The following is a 20,812-nucleotide window of genomic DNA, read 5'->3' on the forward strand; positions in this document are numbered from 1 at the left end:
TGGGGTGTGGTGTGTGTGGTGTGTGTATGTGTGTGGTGTGTGTGTGTGATGCATGTGTGGTGTGTGTGGTGTGTATGTGGTGTGTGGTGTGTGTGTGGTGCATGTGGGGGGGGGTGTGTGTGTGTGTGCATATGGCAGGGTGTCTGAATTGTCTCACGTCTCCTGGTGGGCAAAATTGCCTCTGGTTGAGAACTGTTGTTCTAGAAGCAGCCGCAGTCATAGGTATTTCAGAGGCCTCTGCAGCCATCCCCAGGCTTCTCCTTCAGTCGGGAGTATCGGAGTGCTAGGGGTGGTGGAGGGCATTTTCCAGCACTCCCGCCACATTCCTGAGTCCAGCACGCTTCCCTTTCAGTTTTGTGACTCTTCTTTTAGCCAGAAACCACATCGCTTCTCACATGGGTCTGTTGTTCGCCGAGTCCTTGTTGTTCCAGACAGGCTGGTCTGCAGCTTCTCTGACTTTGCACATTGTGTTGACTCAGGGGAGGGTGGTGGATGGAGCACGGGACATCCTGAACTGCTGTCCTGGATTGGCTTCTCACTGGAGGTGTGGCTTAGAGTGCTCTGTCTGTAATGTTGGCACCGGATCCTGGTGAACTTTTCACGTTATCGGATGGTATTACGGCCGAGGACCTTGAAATGCCTGAAGCCTGCTTGTGGGATTATCAAAGGAAAAAGAATCTGAGAATAGTAGCAAATGGGAAACAAAGTCTGATGTGTCTTGTAATAATGCACTAGTTATGTTGCTGAGAGGTCTTGTGCTAATTATCCAGTGCTCAAAGCCATTGTTCTGAATAATGGTTCTGAAAAGGGTTAAGTGTTTGAAAGTTTTATACTTGTAGTAACCAAATAATTTTTTTCTCTAAGAATTTAATTAATAAATGCTTTTAGTGGCCACAAAGTATATTTTAGTAAACTTTGTAGGCCATGACCATCATAATCCATTGTTATAATCGGTAAAGTATACAATTGAAATAAGATGTGGGGATGCACAGAGTGAAAATGCAATGCAGCTCCATCCACAACCATCAAGGGCAACAGATGCGTGAGATGCCATATGTTGGTGGCAAGCCCACAATGGAACTGTGTCGTGTCTCGCGAGCAGCCGCCTTTCCCATGCCCCAAGCTGGCTTCCCTTTGCGAATCTCTTTGTGCCCTATATCCATGTGATGGTGGCTGTGCTCACTTGTAATCATTCCCATCATATTGAGTTCACAGTATAAAGACTTATGCTGTGAATCAAATGCCTGGAAACACTATCTGGGTTGGTGCCTAATGACCCCCAGTGCTGACTTCCATTAAAGTCAAGTGTCATATGTAGCTTGAACTTGAGGCCTAAATAGAGCCTTCTGTCTTCTTTAGGCCCAATGACCAACGTTCCCAAGTGGTTGTTTTAAAAAAAAAGAGATGGAGGACTCCATGATGTAGAAGAAAGGGCCAGGAGGATGAGGGCTTTCATAATGGTACTTCTGCTCACCAATAAATGTGGTCTATTTGGCCATCTGGGATGCTGAACACATTAGCAACTCTCCTATGGATCAAATGAGGATGATATTGATCTCACAGGCTCAGGGTGTGAATTAAATGACTTTATGAATGTACTCATGTAGAATTTTTACTATTAAACACACTGGATCTCAGGCCTCAGACAGCTAGAAAATCCAAAGTTACCTCCCATCTCTCCAAACTGGTACTGCCTGTAACGTGGCAGAATCGGCTTGCCCATGCAGTGCCTCCAAGGGCACCTTTGGTCTCCCATGTAATTGACTGTGAGTATTGGAAATAGCTGTGGTTTTTAATACAGTGATATTTCCTCTTCAGGGACTCCAGCCCCTCGTCTAGTTTCAACAACTGCTAGCTCAGTCCCAAGGCGTGGTTCTTGTTTCTTCCTTGTCTAATGGAGAGAGTGTTTGCATTTGCACAGGGTTTTCAATGAGCTGTAAGCTGTTGGCTCTGAGAGGGATTCTTGGCTCCGAGCCAGGGGGACTTGAAATGTTTGGGGAAGCCTAGGAGGACTTCTGAGAGAGACTCCTTTCTGCTGTACATATGGCTCATGTCGACATGGGCAGAAGGCAAGAGGAGCCCGCCTTGGTAGCACAGGCACTGCTGCAGTGCTCAGTTCTTTGCCAGAGCAAGAAATCTGGCCTGGGCAACTTCTCCTGTGAATATCCGGGGCCAGAAGATTCAGATCAAGCCAAAGATCTATTAAGAGGGGCCCCTTTTTCTCATGGCAGAAATAGTGGTGGGAGCTCCCAATTTGGCTGTTGTTGGTGGTCTGGACCGTAGAGTTCTCGAGATGGAAGTAATTTCCAGAGATTTTCTCTTTCAGGGGAGACCACACCTAAGCCATCCCTGAAAGACAGATCTGTTCAATCTGGAACTGCTCTGGGAAGGGGACTTTGCATCCCCCTCCTTGGTAACATCGTCTGTTTGTAATGATCTGTGCCTTTGTCTTGTCACCCGAATCTCTTTAGCTGAGGCCTGTTTACCTTTCTCTCTGTAGAACTGCTCTTTGTGGACTTGAAGGTCATTGTTTAGGGTGGCCATCTCTTGGCTACTTTCCTGTCTGCTAAATCATTTCAACTCTAGCACTTTTGGGTAGTGGCCAGGACAGTGCAGTGTTTCTCAAAATCTCCACCAAAATGGCCCGCCAGCAAAAGAGTGTGAATATATGCACCCATACACACACATACACAGATGGCCTGGGGAAGCCCAAAGTGGCCTATTGAAGGCTCAGAATTTTCTTGAAGGCTACTATTTTATTTAAACATTCATCAAAATGTGACATCTGTTCCCAAAAGATAACTGGTTGTTCTAATTTTTAAAACAATGTTTTAAATTACTTATCATCAGGAAAAAAATTCAACCGTTTTCCCTCCAGCCCTTGAGGAATCTGATAACCTGGGAAGATGCCACATGCTTTCTTGGGGTACTGTCTGGTGCTTCTTGACATGCTGCTAGCAACCCCAGCTAGAGAAGCCTGGTTGTGGGGCAGGGGGCCATCTCTTGGTTTCTGGAGCAGGCCGAACTGAGTTTGAATTCTCGCAGCATTGCTTCCCAGCAGCGTAACCTTCAGCAGATTACATCAGCTTCTCAGCTCTTCCCATCTGGCAGGATGCATTCATTCAACAACCACTGAGTACCTACTATGTGCCAGGTGCTGTTATAGGAGCTGGGCTAGAAAGGAATAGGGCACACAAAGTTCCTCCATAGAATGAAGCATTTCTATTTCAAATGGAAGGAATGGACAATAAACAGGAAAGCAAATAAGAACATTTCAGACTGTAATGACTATGAGGAAAATGAAACACAGCAATGTGGTTGTGTGTGTGTGTACCCATACACGCTCACTAGTGTAGATGGTGTGGCCAGGGGAGGCCTCTTTGAAGACATGATATGTGAATTCAGGTCTGATTGATAAAGTGGAGCTAACTGCGAGGATTAAATAAAGTAAGTTAGTAAAGTGCTGGCAATGTGGGAGGGGCTTAGCAGGCATTGCTTCTCTTTCTTCAAGAAGCAAAGAAATATTTAAACAAGGGGAAATCGATTTTATAGGTTGTTAGATGTGACTGGAAAGATCTCAAAAGGGCACCCATGGAATTCAACTGTGTGAATATTTTGGAAATAATACAATCAGAAAATGTGTTTGCATCCCAAATTGTGGCACCTGTTTCAGGGATGACTACTCAGTGGTACACCTTTGTGAGAGGATTTTTCTATTGAGTTAGCACTGGGGCCCTTGATACTTAGTATCTTTTCCTTTGTTGGAGAGGCCCAGGTATTTTGTTTTTTTACTCACCTGTTGCCATGACCTGCTCCCACAGAGCATGTAAATATCTTCATTTCCTTAACTGACTCATACCAGGTTTGCACTGTAGCCAGTTAAGTATATGGGAAGAGTAACATCATTATTATCTCCTTAGGGAGGTACTGTTCTTTGCAAGACAGTACATTTTCTAAAATATGCCAGCTCCTTTTCTAAAGTATTATTGTTTTATACATAAAAATAAGAATAACTAAACCCTAAACTAACAAGCGTACAGGACTTTTTGGTCTATAAAGCCCTTTCATACTTAGTATTTGGAACTCACAGCAGCCTTAAGAATTAAGTACCAAGGGGCAGTGAGAAAGAAGAGTCTGATCTTCAGAATCAGCCAAACCTGGGTTCCAATCCTGATTCTGAGCCTCAGCTGTAATTTTTAAAAAATTAAAACAAACAATAGGGATACTAAAAAGATCAGCAGTTGCCAGGGGTTGAGGCAAGGGAGGGATGAATAGAGCAGAGAGGATTTTTAGGGTGGTGAAAAGGCTCTATAAGATATTATACTGATAGGTGCATGTCATTATGCATTTGTCTAGACCCAGAGAACATGCTACACCAAAAGTCAACTCTAATGTAATCTGTGGACTTTGGGTGATTATGATTTAGCAATATAGGTTCATCAATTGCAACAAACGTACCACTTTGGTGGAAGATACTGATAATGAGGGGAGGCTATGTATATATGGGGACAGAGAGAATGTGGGCTATCTTTGAACCTTCCTTTCAATTTTGCCGTGAACCTAAAACTGCTCTAAAAATAAAGTCTCTTAAAATTAAAAAAAAAAAACAAACAAAAAAACCAATGATTTATGAGCTGAGGACCCATACCTGCTGGAGTCTTGAATATACCCCCCGGAGCATATTCTTGGTGGTTTGGAACTTAAATTTGACTTTTTTTAGTTTAGGATTTTCATTTGGATGATAACTTGAAAATGTTAATATGAGTCTGTTCTGGATAATCTGAATGACGATTGAGTACCTTGGTTTCAGTGAGAAAAGATTTTTAAATTTTGAATCCACGAAAGGGTTACCGATCTCCAAAGACTCCATCCCACAGAGATCATGGCATGTGCACCTTTCAGCTGTACTGTACAGGTTCTGTCTTTTGTGGCCCAGCTCACAGTAGCTCATTAGCAGTAAGTGTAGTGCTAAATATTAGTGATTTTTTTTTTTGCATTAAGCAGCATTTTAAATTTTAGCCTTATGGATTAGCCCTTCAAAATAATGGATGGGTAATTTAAAACAAGTTCATTTTTCAAAAGAAAAAAATAAATCAAATGATGATCTGTCATGCTCAAATTCAAAAGAATCTGTCAATAAGTGAAACTTAAAAGGCTTAAATACATCCTGCAATCATGCCTAACAATGTCTATTAACCACCCATCCCATTAACCATCCATCCCATTAAATTCGTATTGTTAATTTGAATTTTTATTAGTTTTCAGTTTTGTAGTTATTTCATTCATAAGTTGTTTTTAGCTTTGTAGTTGGGTAAGAGCAAAATAGGTGTAAGGAATTTATACCTGATTTTGTTTCACAACTTGGGATATGGGACACACAAAAACAGAAATTATAGTGAAATATAGTGTATTCACAATGGATGCCTAAAGGGCAGAGCCACCATCCTTACTTGGGAGTAAAGAGGGTGTAAAATAGCATTTGGCAAGTCTCAAAGGAGAAGCAGGAATTTATCAGGTAAAGTAAGGTTGGGGGAGAAGGGGGGCTTTTGAGATCGTCCAAGGTACAGAGTGATGTAGAGCCTTGGCGTGGTTGAGTAAGAAGTTAAGAACAAGGATGTGCTGGTGGGGAGGCTGCAGGTGGAGGCCAAAGAAGGAAGGGCCTTATAAACCTGGCTGGGGGCTGGAGTGGTCCTAGAGGTGGAGAGGAGCTCAGGAATGACCATGAACATGGAAGTATGGGGATGAGGGACTGGATGGGTAGAGATCAGGTAACAGCAGATTGGGAATGAGGACCAAACCATGGACTGTGGGCTGGAGAAAGTGGGACAGAGTCTGGAAATATTTCTGAGGTAGAACTGACAGGGTTTTGTGTCCAATTGGAGGAGGGCAGTGGGAGATGGGGCCACATCTATATAGGCCAGAAGATTGAGAATTCATGTTGGAGCAGGTGTTCATGTCCTTATTAGGTGACAGATGGAGTAGGAAAAGCCCCTAGGTCACCCTGGTAGATATTTCAACCAGGTTTTTCGGAATGTAGATCCGGTGCTTGGAAGAGAGTTTGGGGGCTATCCGTGAATAGGGGAGACATCAGCATAAAGATCATTGCTCGTGCTACAATGTCTTTCCTGAAAGAAGGTTTGGATTAAAAAAGTGGAAAACCAAGAATGGAACTCCAGCATTTGAGGGGAAGGTAGAGGAGGGGAAGCCAGCAAAGAGACAGACAGAAGTTTAGAAGAACCAGGACAATATGGTGTCCTGAAAGTCAAGGAGAGAGAGCATTTCAACAAGCAGAGGATAGCGGGGGGTCAAATACTGAATGGATTGCTTTGAAGAGATAGAACTGTTCTTTAGACTGTCAGCTTCTTGACATTTAGGCACATGGAGTGAGGAAAATAGTAGAGGCATCAGGTCACCAGCCAAGTGGCTGAACATGGCATGTGCTGCTAGGGAGAGGAGGTGTTTGATGTTTCACAAAGCAGGTGGGCAGGAGACCAAGCCATTGGGAAATTTGTCATTCGTTCATCCATGGGTTTATTCACCTGTCCCTCAAGTATTTCCTGAGGGCCTGCCAGGTGACAGACTCTCTGTTAGAGAGAGTGAGTAGAACACAAAGATAAATAAGACATAATTCCTGCCCTGGGGAGCTCACAGTGTTGGTGGGGAGATAGCTGTGTATAAAGATAATGACAGTGCCAGGTGGTAAGTGCTATGGAGAAGGGTGTGTACTGGCCCTGGAGAATGGGAGAGAGACTGCTTGACTTGGATGGGAAAGGTATGCTCATAGGAAGAAGAGAAGAGAGAGCATTGGAGCTGAGAGAACAGCCAGGTGAAGGTGGGCAGGGAGAGAGGGTGTGTCCTACGTCTTGCGTGGTGTGAGCATGGGGGGACAGTGATGAGTTGAAGCTGGAAAGGAAGGCTGAGGCCAGATGGTGACAGGTTTAGGATGCCATGGCAAAGAATAATTTTGGATTTCATCTTTTGGAGAGTGAGGACCCAAGAAACATTGGTAAGCAAGAGAGTAACACAATAGGACTAGGTTTTAAGAAAATAGCTTTGGTGGCCAGACGTGATCATGCCTGTAATCTCAGCACTTCGGGAGACCAAGATGGGCAGATCACTTGAGGTCAGGAGTTCAAGACCAGCCTGGCCAACATGATGAAACCCCGTCTCTACCAAAAATACACACAAAAAAATTAGCTGAGCATGATGGTGTGTGCCTGTAATCCCAGCTACTCAGGAGGCTGAGGCAGGAGAATCGCTTGAATGTTGAACTCAAGAGTCAAAGGTTGTAGTGAGTTGAGATTGTGCCACAGTGCTCCAGCCTGGGCAACACAGCGAGACTCCGTCTTATAAAAACATACCTTTGGTGTTACAGGGAAGCCTGAGTGGGTGAGGGAAAGGCTAAGGCAGGGAATCCGGGTAGCGTCAAATCTCACTCCATTTGCAGCCTCTTTCACTCAGCAAGTGTTTGTTGAACACTTGCTGCGTGCTCTGTTCTGTGCTGGATGCTGATGCTTTCCATGAAAATGCTTTCGGCTTGCCTTTGTTAAGCGGCCTGCTGATCTCAGGGGCTTCCTGGGGAGTGCTGAATATTGACCCAGATGCAGACAGCCGTCACCAGGCAGACTCTTCTGCTGGAAGATTGCTGTTCCCCAAATAAGCCTCTGGGTCCAGAAGTCAGCACTCTTTATTTCATGCATTCCTCGTTATTTTGGCTGTCCTAGTTGGCTGGGGTTGCAAATAGCCACTTGCCGTGGAGAGCATGAGGCTAGCACAAAAAAAACCACGCCAGGCACTGCACAGAGACATCTGCTTCTGCTTCCTGAGTAACTGTGCAGCAACACAGGGCCGAATGGGTACAAGGCACATGCTCTGTGTTATTTTCTAGTTACAACGAAGTACAATTTCCATGTGGCTGGTGATGAAAGAGTCAGGTCAGTTTCAGAAAGAAGAGTGTTTCCGATTATGCAGATCACATCCAAATGTTTACCTCATTGCATCTTAGTTTTGGCTAGGCCCTGGTTTTGAAGATCATGGAAATGCATCCGGGCTTCCTTTGCACTGCATTTAGGGAAGATCTGTGCTCAGAGCCTCTTTGCTGGCAGTGGGGAGCCCTGGGTACAACCTGGGATTGCCTCTCCCTATTGTGGTACTTGAAGCGAATCAATAAGTAGCAAGAAATGTAAGCGTGCTTCCAGGAAAAATCAGAGGCTGTTGGCACTGGAAGAGACCTCAGCCCTCATTAAGTCCAACCAGCTCATTTTACTGATAAGGAAACTGAGGTCCTGAGCCACAGACCGGCTGGCCTCAGATCACAAAGAGAGGGACAGCAGACTTGGGACCAGCCTGCAGGGTCCAGTCCAGAGCTTCCCACGAGTCCACCCTTTCCTCTTCTTTCATCTTTCTACATTTCCTGTTTGCGTTATACCTCTTTTATTAAAAGTATACAGTATTTCCAGTGGAATCTGCTTAGTTTACATACCATGTGAGGGGCAGTTCTCAGTCCATGAATGTTTCCTTGTCTTATATGATAAACTCTGAGTTGGCCTCAACTTGAATGCAGAAGTAGAAGGGGTGGTTCAACATGCAGGAAATTTGAGGGTAATAAAATCATGTGGCTAGAGCATTTGGAGGCTAAGGAAGTAGCAGCCTATGGTACAAATCCAAAGCCTGGAGGGTGAGCTCAGTTTAGCCCTTTCATCTTTGAGTCACACATAGGGGTGTCCAGTGGCCAGTGATTCCCAAACCAGAGGATGCATTCAAATCACTGGGGAGATTATTTAAAATGCATATTCAGGGACTTGCCCCAGAGGTTCTTATTCACTAGGTTTGGTGTAGGAGCCAGGAATCTGCATTTCTCAAGTTACACGTCAGGTAGATTGTGTTGCAAATTACCCTGTGGCTCTTACCTTGAGAAGCATAGCACAGCAGTAGGAGAAATAGGACAGGGGTATGTCTATGTGTTCAGAGTATACACTCAATAACATATATTTGGAGGAGTATTGTGGAGTTTGTGTGTCTGAGATCATTTACTGTGAGAATTTTCTAACTGGGAGGACACAGGTATTGAGAGAAAGCCTTTGGGTAGAGCTGGAAAGTGCAGAACACCAGACTCAGAACTGCTTAGCTGCTGGGTGGCTGCATGTCAGTGGTGCTTTGCTCTGAGTGGTTCACATTTTCTCTAAAGCGTGGCTTTCTCATTCCTCATTTATCTTGGTTTCCCTTGGCCTCTACCCACTCCTCCTTCGTTTTGGTTTTGTGCAAATACCTCATTTAACTGTTCCTGAAATGCATTTGTAGAGCTCATTTACATAATAATTACTATTGGGGCAATTCTGATCCAATCATGAAGGCTAAGTGTATTGTGCTCCCGTCTTCCATATTGTGAGGTTCTCACACTGACACTGCAGCTGCTGGCATTAACATGAATACTGAAAGGTAAGATGTGGGGCTGTTTGCAGTGTGTTGTGTCAGAGTCTAGATAGTGTATCAAGATGTAACATGAAATCATCTGTCTCAGAGAAAACCATGGTAATAATCCTGAATTTAGATCTGGCTGGAGTCTGGAGATTCTTTTTTTTTTGAGACCGAGTTTTGCTCTTGTCGCCCAGGCCGGAGTGCAATGGCGCAATCTCGGCTCACTGCAACCTCCTCGTCCTCGCTTGAAATGTAAGATTTCACTGGTTTCTAATTCTCTTTCTACAAAATAAACCTCCCATCTTTTCTTCATAGAAAATGGGTCACATGCAAAGTCTGAAATTCTAAAGTCTCATTTAATGTCTAAAGTCTCCTCCTTCGGGTTCAAGCGATTCTCCTGCCTCAGCCTCCCGAGTAGCTGGGGTTACAAGTGTGTACCACTACGCCTGGCTAATTTTTGTATTTTTAGTAGAGACAGGGTTTCACCACGTTGGCCAGGCTGGTCTCGAACTCCTGACCTCAGGTGATCCACCAGACTCGGCCTCTCAAAGTGCTGGCATTACAGGCATGAGCCACTGTGCCCGGCCAAGTTTGGAGATTCTCTATGAAATGGTCCAACCTCCCCAAGCTCCTGCACGGGCCCCAGGTTGTCCTAGCTGAGCAGCCAGCTATATGTTCCTGCTTTCATTTGCTCTCAGGTTCCCAAAACTTTGTTCTCAGGGCTCGAACTTCAAGGTGTATTTTTGAAACGTTTGCTTTAGAATGTTGACTTGGTTATGTGGCTAAAACTAAACCTACTTTTTCCAGTCTCTCTTAGAATGAGACTTTAGAATTTCAGACTTTGCATGTGACTCGTTTTCTATGAAGAACAGATGGGAGGTTTATTTTGTAGAAAGAGAATTAGAAACCAGTGAAACCTTACATGATTTCACATTAGTACAGAAACCAAATCCATTGAAAACATTGAGAGCTGTTCCTGGTTATGAATTTACTGGTGGCGATGAGAAATTTCCAGGGTTTTCTGTGACAAGACTATCACCAACTCTTAGTTCACTCTGTGCCTCCCACTCTCCACAATCTGCTCCAAATCTTTCTCCATTTAATCTATTTATTTTTATTTATTGAGCAAGCAATATTGTAACCATGACTGAAATTTTTTAAATTACAAGAAAACTTACCCTGGGTCCAGCTTCAGTAACAGATCGTATGTTTTCATTTTTCCACGTCCCCTTCCAGGCTCTGTTCCTATGCTACAGAATCTTTACATTACTATAATCATGGTGTCGTTATAAGTTTGTATTTGACGTTTTTCAGTTAATATTGTATTACAAGACTATTTCCATATTGCTCTGTATTGTTCATGATTATGATGCTTCGTGGAGTCATTTGACCCTCATTTATTTGACCATCCTTATATTTTGGTCATTTATGTTCATTTCCCATAAAAAGGCTATGATGAAATAAACCCCATCCACAATTGCTCTGATAATTACCTCTCCTGTTCTTCTCAAAGCCCGCCTGCTGTCTCTCCTGTGAGCCTCTGATTCACTTGGCCCCATCATGTTTCATGGAGACCAGGGTTCTCTAGTTACTCTGGCTGTGGTCAATTACTGCCGCTAAATGACTCTTTCTGTCCTGGGCTCGCTTAATCATGAGGCTTCTGCCAAGTCCAGACCACCTCTCCCAGCCTTTGCTTTTTCCAGTAGCTGCTTTCTCTCCTCCAAGTCCTGTGCCAAAGGCAGACCCAGTTCATTTCACGTTACTTTGATTACCACATTTTATGTGTATATTATAATATTTGCAATCATTTAGTTCAGGGGTCTTCAAACCCTGGGCTGTGGACCAGTACTGGGCTGCAGCCTGTTAGGAACCCAGCTGCACAGCAGGAGGTGAGCGGTGGGCCAGCAGGCATTACCATCTGAGCTCCGCCTCCTGTCACATCCGCAGCAGCATTAGATTCTCACAGGAGCGCGAACCCTATTGTGAACTGCGCATGTGAGGGATCTAGGTTGTACACTCCTTATGCGAATCCAATGTCTGATGATTTGAGATGGAACAGTTTCATCCTGAAACCATCCCTACCCCCCCCCCCCCCCCCCCCCACCACATCTGTGGAAAAATTGTCTTTCATGGAACTGGTTCCTGGTGCCAGAAAGTTTGGGGACCACTGATTTAGATATCATTTAGGGTTCTTTACTGCAAGCAACAGAAACTAACATAAGCAACAGGAAATTTACAATAATGAGTCTAGGAAGCAGATGGGAAGTGAGGCACATCAGATAGCAATTGCACAGGATTGGTCTCAGCATAAACAGCGAGTTCAAAGGATTTGCTGCTGGAGCCAAGGACCCAAAGACATTTGGTCTGCTGGCCAATTTGCTGGAAATTCAAATTCCAGGGAGGAAGTGTCCATTGACCCACCTTGGCTTTAGCTGGTAGGACCCCTGAATACATTCCCACCACATTTAATCCAATGTGGAGAGGTGACTAAAGACACAAGGAAAGGGGAATGCTGCCCCATATATACACCTTCCTATGGATATATATTTATGCAAAGGTCCCTGCCTAACATTAACCAACACCTCCATAGAGCTGATCTCAAAATGTGGTCAGTTAGGGCATCCAGCTCCAAATCCAAAGTCTTTGGGGGGATTTCCATTTCCCTCTAACACTGTCACAGTCTCTTGCACAGCCCAAGTTGAGTTAAATGGGAAGGGGACTACACTGCTTCTCTAACTTCTCTAGATGCTATTTCTTTCTTTCTTTCTTTTTTTTTTTTTTTGAGATGGAGTCTTTCTCTGTCGCCCAGGCTGGAGTGCAGTGGTGAAATCTCGACTCACAGCAGCCTCTGCCCCCTGGGCTCAAGAGATTCTCCTGCCTCACCCTCCTGAGTAGCTGAGATTACAGGCGTCCACTACCATGCCCAGCTAATTTTTGTATTTTCAGTAGAGATGGGGTTTCACCATGTTGGCCAGGCTGGTCACAATCTCCTGATCTCAAATGATCCACCCGCCTCAGCCTCCCAAAGTACTGGGATTACAGGTATGAGCTACTTCGCCAGGCCCTGGAAGTCGTTTCTGTTTCCTGCTCCCTGGCTCATGCCCCATCATGACTATTTAGAGAGGCACCATAATATCAAGCAGTAGTTTTTAAATGAGGAGGGGGATATCAGATGTGGAGGATTTCATCCAAAATACATGGCCCCCCTAACCCCAGCCTCACCCCATGCAGGGTGGGTCATAATCTCTGGGGGGAAGGGTCACAGCATGGCATGTGTGCTTTGAACAAGCTCCTCTTCTGTTACGTTACCCTGACACCCACCTCGCCCCCATCCTTTAAAACCTCCACTGAAGCGGAGAGAGCACTGATTTGATTCTAGGGTTAGATCTGTGTCTTACACATTATAAAGCTTCTGAATGGTAATGTACATTCTCCCAATGAAGGGACAAAGTGGAGATTTCCTCTGTCCCTGCTGGGGGCCTGGGGGCATGTTAGATGCCTTTCCTAGCTATTTCATTTCATCTACCAAGCAATACTAGCAGATTCGCATTGTTTTATCTCACATATATTTTCAAAGCCCACATCATCCACTAGACCACACGGACATACTGAACCTCCATGACTACATCTGCAAAATGGAAATATACATCCTTAAATGAATCTTGTGAGTATCAGAGGGTTTGTGTTAAAGCAGTTAGGGCAGATAAGGGGTATTTTTGCTCATCCACTGGGCTTCTTCTGTCTGTAATCCTCCAGCATATCTCTTCCCTTCCCTCAGTGGCAGACCTTACCTCTTTCATAGAAGGCTGAAGCCATCCAATGTGAACTTCATCCTCCACTCCTTTCCTTACACCAGCATGTTGTTTTCCATAATGGAAGATCTCTTTTGTTTGTTTTCTTTTTCTGATCATTTAAATAACTTTACCCTAGATTTTCTTAGGATCCACCAGTCTATGGGTGATATGGTTGTGTCCCCACCCAAATCTCATCTTGAATTGTAGGTCTCACAATTCCCATGTGTTGTGGGAGGGACCTGGTGGGAGGCAATTGAATCATGGGGGCGGGTCTTTCCTGTGCTATTCTCATGATAGTGAATAAGTTTCACGAGAGCTGATGATTTTATAAAGGGGAGTTTCCCTGTACAATTTTCTTCTCTTGTCTTCTCTTGTTCTTCTCTCTTGAGATGTGCCTTTCACGTGAACTTCCACCATGATTGTGGAACTGTGAGTCCAATAAACCTCTTTCTTTTGTGAACTGCCCAGTCTTGGGTATGTCTTTATTATCAGCATGAAAATGGATTAATACATTGAGTATAAAGTCATTCAAACACAATCACTCCAATTTTTGTGACCTTCTGTTCACATGTACACAGTGCAGAATCTTAGCCACCCCTAAGGTCACTCTAAGCCTTGCTGGAAATCACAGGAGGTATCCTGGGTGCTCATGAACTGTTATGAATTTTTTGAACTCTAGAAACAAACTATAAGCCTCAGTTTTTCATCTGTAAAGGGAGATGATGATAGTTTCTTTAGGTGGGTGTTTTGAGATTAATTAGATAATATGTATAAAGTAATTAGCCTTTGATTACCCTGCATTCTGTTACTAAATAAATGGTTGTTCTTGGTGTCACTGTCAAACACCTACTAATAGGCCTTGCCAGCTGCTGCAAGGTGTTGATGTGATCCCCAGGGCAACTGGCTAGTATAGGAAGTGGTGAGGGATGGGTGAAGAGACACACTGCATTCTGCCTTATCATTCCTACTGCCTTGTTTGGTGGGAAAAGATTTTCTAGTTGGGCTCTGTTAGTTGCCAAGGTCGGAAAACTACTCATATTAGATTGAATCATATGAAAAAGTATTAATCATATGAAATTGCATTTTTATACATCAAAAATGGTCAAATATCAGTGATTTTTTAATGTTTCAACTGAACACTTAAAGAGTGATATCAGGCCAGGCGCGGCGGCTCAAGCCTGTAATCCCAGCACTTTGGGAGGCCGAGACGGGCGGATCACGAGGTCGGGAGATCAAGACCATCCTGGTTAACACGGTGAAACCCCATCTCTACTAAAAAATACAAAAAACTAGCCAGGCGAGGTGGCGGGCGCCTGTAGTCCCAGCTACTCGGGAGACTGAGGCAGGAGAATGGCGTGAACCTGGGAGGCAGAGCTTGCAGTGAGCCGAGATCCGGCCACTGCACTCCAGCCTGGGCGACAGAGCGAGACTCCGTCTCAAAGAAAAAAAAAAAAAAAAAAAGAGTGATATCAACAAATAGGTTTATTCTCTTATACTGTCCTATTTCTTGTTTTGTTTTTTACACTAATTAATATAGTGAAAAAATGTATGGAGAACTGTCCATTTTAACAGATATAAATCTACCTCATCCTGCCAGATAAATTACATTCCATTGTTTGGATAGATTTCATTTTAGCCAAGCTCCTATTCATGAACATTTAGGTTGCTTCCTTTTATTCATTGTTGTTCTTACAAAATATGATGCAATATAAGTCTTTATGTGTATATATATATATATATATAAAACTTTATACAGTATTTTTGAGTATATCTGTAAGATGAACTACTAAAAGTAGAGCTGCTGGTGAAAGAGTATGTGCATTAGAAATTGTGATAGGTATTGTAAAGTTCTCTCCCAAGAAGCTTCCCAAAGTTAGAGTCTAATCAGCAGTGAACATTCTTGCCATGTCAGTACTGTCAAACTTTATAATATTCGCTAATCTAATGGGTTTTAAATGGAATTTTGGTGCTTTATTTTGCATTATTTTCACTATATGTGATGTTAAACAATTTTCATATATCATTTATTTTCTCATTGTGTATTAGCTTGAGCTGCTGTAACAAAAAATCATAGACTGGGTGCTTAAGCAACAGGAATTTATTTCTCATAGGTCTGGAGGCTGGGAAGTCCAAGATCAAGGTGTTGGGCGATTTGGTTTCCTGGTGAGGGTTCTCTTCCTGGCTTGCAGAGGGCTGCCTTCTCCCTTGTTCTTACATAGTGGGGTGGGGAGTGGGCCTAAGAGAGACAGGGAGAAAACTGGTTTATCTTCCTCACTCTGGCTTCTTTTCTGCTTATAAGGACATGAATTCTATCATGGGGCCTTACCCTCATGACCTCATCTAAATCTAATTACCTCCCAAAGGCCCCACCTCCAAATACAATCATACTGAGGATTTGGGCTTCAGCATATGAATGGTGGGGAGGGACACATTCAGTCCACAACACCTATGAACCACCTGTTCATACCCTTAGTTCCTATCTCCACTGTGTTGTCTGTTTCTTATTGATTTGTTAGAATTATTTATAAATGAAGAAAACCGGCAGTTTAGGGTGCATTTTAGAACAGGTTTTCTGCATCGGTCTTCACATGTCAGTATGTATTGGGGACGGGGCAGCACACTGGCACATTATAAAGTTTCAAGGTTCAGTTATTTTTGTCTCTTACCATGATTCATTATTTGGTTTTGCTGCCTGCCACTAGCAGAGATCCTGTTAGTTTGTCCTAATTTTAGGAATATTATGTCTTGAAACACTTGAAAGTTATCCCGTCTTGCATCTTGCCTTACAGAAAACTCCTTGACTATCAGAACAGAAGAAGGGGAGAGAATCATTAGGAGGATCAGGAAGGAGTGGAGGGAGCCTGGGAGGTCGATGCAACTAGCAGGTTAACATCTCAAGCCCACATCCCCTCCTTTTTTTCTTTGATTGGCTTTTTCTTTCTGTTTCTCCTCCTTCCTTCCTTTCTGTTTTTCTATGTTTTTGTTTGTTTGTTTGTTTCTGGCTACATACTATAAAAATACAATTCTGGAGCATGTGGTTAGTTTCCCACTATGGGGACTCAAATGGAATTTCAAGTCACTCACCATAATTCGACTATAAATTAGAGAATTATTATGAATAGAATAGGACGGAATGTGGTTTCATGTTTTCTTCCCCCAGGGACCTTGCCCAATTTGGCAATAGGAACTAAATTAAGGGTGGGATTAGTTCTAGGAAGTGGATTTTGAGTATAGCTGCATGTCTAATCCAACTATTATGGGCAGCATCTTAGTTATCTGTGTTAATGAGAGATCAGGAGGCGGTGGATAACTGAAATCTCCAAATGTACCAGAAACGTATTTCTGCCTTTGTTCATTTATCCCAGTGATCCTTCCACTAGAACAATTATTGAAGTGGTTTTATTTCTACTCAGTTTAACCTTCTGTTTTCTAGCAACAACATAAGCAAGGAGGCCACATGCTGCAGGGGGAAAAATGAATGCTAGACCGGGAGTCGGGAGACAATTTTAGTCCCGTCTGTGCCCTGCACTAGTCTGAGACCAAGGACAAGTCATAAAGTCTCCTAGGTTCTCAGTTTCTTCCCTCTAAAAGGAGCCATATAACATCAACCTCTCTGGGTGGCTAGGGGTGCTGAGGGGCCCTGGAAAGTGGAACTGGCGCTAGTGCTGCCTGTGCCGCAGAATCAGGCCATTTACACATGTGCAGTCTGCGCAGCATGGGACACAGAGGAGGAGTGCGGCCTATGCCGGCCCATTTTCCTTCCTTGTTCTCCAAGTATAAGCACACTCCATTATTTTCCTAGGGCTGCCAGAAAGAATTACCACAAACTGGATTGCTTAAAACACCGGACATTTACTCTCTTGAAATTCTGAAGATCAGCAGTTCAAAATCGGTGTCACTAGGGCCACGCTCCTTCCAAAGTTACTAGGGGGAGAATCCTTCCTTGCCTCTTCCAGCTTCTGGTGGCTCCAGGCATTCCTTGGCTTGTGGTTGCACTACTCCAATCTCTGCTTCAGGGGTCACACTGCCTTTGTGTCTGTGTCCGTGTCTTCTCTTCCATGTCTTATAAGGGCACTTGTCATTGGATTTAGGGCCCACCTGGCTTACCTAGGATGATCTCTTCTTGAGATGAGCTATGTAATCTGGCACCGAGTAGGTGCCTGAACAATTAGTTATGACTGTGACTCCTGTTTCCTCTTCTGAGGTCTTTTCAATTCTCCCCGCCTTCACCCTGCCCAGCCAGGACAGCCAGTCCCTTCCAAGAGCCTACCACAATCTTGTACTGCTGCATAGAGCTCATCTGCTGCTGGGTCTAAGCCACTTGTGTGGACCTGTGGTGCGTTTCCCCTTGTCTTCTGGGCCTGGGTCAGTGCTGGCATACAGCTGGTGCTCAGAGTATGTCTGCGTAATGAATAAACTACAGTGTGCTTGCTCTTGGCAAGGAGCCTGGCACAGTAGGTCTCTGAAATGACCAGTTAAGTGAGGGTGTAGATCACTCTTTGGATAGAGCTTTTGAACCTTCTGACATTTTTCACCTCTTCCAAGGCAACATGGCAGCAGGGACATTATTATCATTACTAACAAATATTTTGTTTAGTGCCAAGTTCTTTGCTCTGCACATGGATGGCCTAACTTAAATCCCCTTACAGCTTACAAGATAGGTACTGGTACTATCCATCTTTAAAGCACAGTGAGCCTCAGAGAGATTCAGAAACTTCCCAGTCACACTAGCAGTGAGAGGTGAAGCCAGCTGGACTTCCTGGGTCGAGTGGGGACTTGGGGAACATTTCTGTCTAGCTAGAGGATTGTAAACACACCAATCAGGGCTCTGTGTCTAGCTAAAGGATTGTAAATGCACCAAACAGCACTCTGTAAAAACGCACCAATCAGTGCTCTGTGTCTAGCTAGAGGATTGTATATGCACCAATCAGCACTCTGTAAAATGGACCAATCAGCACTCTGTAAAATGGACCAGTCAGCAGGATGTGGGCGGGGACAAGTAAGGGAATAAAAGCTGGCTGCCCGCCCCATCCAGCCAGTAGCGGCAACTGGCTCAGGTTCTCTTGTATGCTGTGGAAGCTTTGTTCTTTCACTCGTCACAGAAATTCTTGCTGTTGCTCACTGTTGGAGCCTGTGCCACCTTTGAGAGCTGTAACACTCACAGCAAAGGTCCGCGGCTTCATTCTTGAAGTCAGCAAGACCAGGAACTCACCCGAAAGAAGAAAGTCCATGACACCACCTTTAAGAGCTGTAACACTCACTGTGAAGTTCTGCAGCTTCCTTCTTGAAGTCAGCGAGACCACGAACCCACCGGAAGGAACAAACTCCTGACACACTAGGAAGTGTGGTGGCAGGGATGTGAACCATAGGCAGCCTGGCTCTGAAGCGGTGGCCTCTCAACCACTGTGTTCGGTTCCTTGCCGTTCCGTCAGGGAGACACAAGGCAGGAAGTCTGGTCCCTCTGGCGGGAATCCGGAAGATGAGTTGTAGCTGAAGTGGGGCTCCTGAAACCACGTAAGAGGTGAGGGCACCATGCACTTGAAGCTCTCCAAGGCCGTGACACCCAAAGCCAGGGCCGCATTATGGCTTTCGCGGGCCCTAGCCATTTTTGTCTTCGCGGAGCCCTCTTTCCTCCAAAAACCAACTCTAAGCCAGGCTGGATTGTATTAACACTCCTCTTTGAAACAGACTGTGCCTACTTGTGCCTGATGGATAAATCGACCCTGCTCAAAGCCTTCTTCTGGTGAAGAGAGAATTGGTGTTCTGGTACCCTAACCCGCCTCTGTCTTCGCAGGTCCCGCAGCGGATGGCGGCAGAGGGCGCCCCTGAGGATGGCGGCGGCGGCGCCCCGGGAGTGTGGGGCGCCTGGGGCCCCTGGTCCGCCTGTTCGCGTAGCTGCAGCGGCGGAGTGATGGAGCAGACGCGGCCCTGCCTGCCCCGCTCCTACCGCCTGCGCGGCGGCCAGCGGCCTGGCACCCCCACGCGCGCCTTCGCGGACCACGTGGTGTCGGCCGTGCGCACGTCGGTGCCACTACACCGGAGCGGCGACAAGACGCCAGCCCTGGCCGGCACGGACGCCAGCCGCCAGGGCCCCACCATGCTGCGGGGCAGCCGGCACCCACAGCCCCAGGGCCGCGAAGTCACCGTGGACAGAAGGTACACGCACGCCCTTGCCTGTGCCCCCCCCCCCCCCGCCGTCCCTGTCTCAGTTTCTGCCCCTGTCCCTGCCCCTGCCTCGGACGCTGCTCTGCACCACAGACAGTGCGACTAATGCATTGCTCTGCCAGGTGGAAAGGAGCTCTGGGCTCCACGAAGCTCCTTTCACCTTTTGATTTATTTTGCAGCCTTATAAAGCGTTGAGGCCACTCCCACCTCACTCTGTGGTTCTGAATAATCTTCAAAGCGAGGCTAATTCTGAGAATGCCCTTACAAAGAATTTTAGGGAGGCCTCCTAGAGGGGTGAAAGCAGGAGGGGAGTGCTGTCCTGGTGCCGGGAAGGAGAGATCCTCAGGTTGTGTGGATTAGAGCTGAGGACACAAGACAAGAAGACATGTATCTAACCCGAAAGCTGATATGAGTTGCCAATCCTAGGATAAGTTGAATGTTTGGAGTCTTAGAATGCTCCGAAGCTGTAGGCTTCCAGATTTTGTGAACCTTTCTAGTAAGTTTCTCCAAAGTTTTTTGAGTCAACACACTGGTTTGAGGATATGTCTAAGGACCTAAACTGTTTCAGAGTCCATAAAATGTAAACTCTAGAAATGGCATAGTGCCATCAAAATAGTGGTATAGTTCTAAGAAGCATAAATATGCCAAAGTAGGCAGTGCCTTGGGAAAGGTAGGGGTATAGGTGCTGAGAAGAGCTTGTCAGTGAGTGAAGCAACAGATATTAACAGATGACTGCATTCATTCCTCAGTATTTGTTGGGTGTCTTAGTGCCTAGGTTCCTGATAGATCCTGGGGGAATACTAATGCAAAAACAGTAACAACAACAACAACAAAAAAAACATGGACAAGAACAAAAAGTGTAAGATGTGCTCTCCGTGCTTAAGAAATGCATAATTCATTTGTCAAGCCCTGTTAATGCCCAGCCCTGATGAAATAGATGCTACACATGAGGAATCAGAGGCCCTAGAGCCAGTGGACAAACTGAGTTTTGAAGGTGGTGCTGCTCACCCCCAGATCCCTGCAGTACTCATCCTCCTGTGGGTGCCAGCTGAAGGGATGGAGGGCTGGATTTGGGTGGGGCCTGAGTGGGAAAGAGGCTTCTTGACAGCCTCTGTGGTTGAGAACCTAGAAGAGCTGCCTGAGGATCAGGCTGTTGTTGGCCACAGGCCTGTGCTGCAGGCATTGTGCCTGTGTGTTTTGGCAGCAGGAAATTTTTTTCTTCAAATGTATTGACGGGGGCCAGTTAAACTGTTTACTATGAAGTTCCTGCAAGTTTTTATCATGCTCTTGTGATTTGACAGTTACTGATGAAATAATCCAAATATTAGCCTGGGAGGCCTGTGCTGCCTACAAATGTCATGCTCCTCCTGGCTGATGAAAATCACATTTGCTTATATTCATCAGTCATTAGGTACTTGCATAGTATATTTGACCCC

The 20,812-nt window shown here is 45.1% G+C and overlaps 1 protein-coding gene across 1 annotated transcript in view; it reads left to right on the forward strand.

Annotated features, from left to right (window-relative positions):
- The window catches only part of THSD4 (thrombospondin type 1 domain containing 4), a 674,086-nt gene that overhangs the window by 51,430 nt on the left and 601,844 nt on the right, over positions 1 to 20,812 (forward strand). Inside the window, exon 3 of the mRNA XM_023220857.1 lies at positions 19,006 to 19,367. Within this exon, the coding sequence (XP_023076625.1) occupies positions 19,006 to 19,367 (362 nt within the window). The remainder of the gene's footprint in view (positions 1 to 19,005; positions 19,368 to 20,812) is intronic.

The sequence above is a fragment of the Piliocolobus tephrosceles genome, chromosome 6, assembly GCF_002776525.5.
Source record: "Piliocolobus tephrosceles isolate RC106 chromosome 6, ASM277652v3, whole genome shotgun sequence".
Lineage (NCBI taxonomy): Eukaryota > Metazoa > Chordata > Mammalia > Primates > Cercopithecidae > Piliocolobus > Piliocolobus tephrosceles.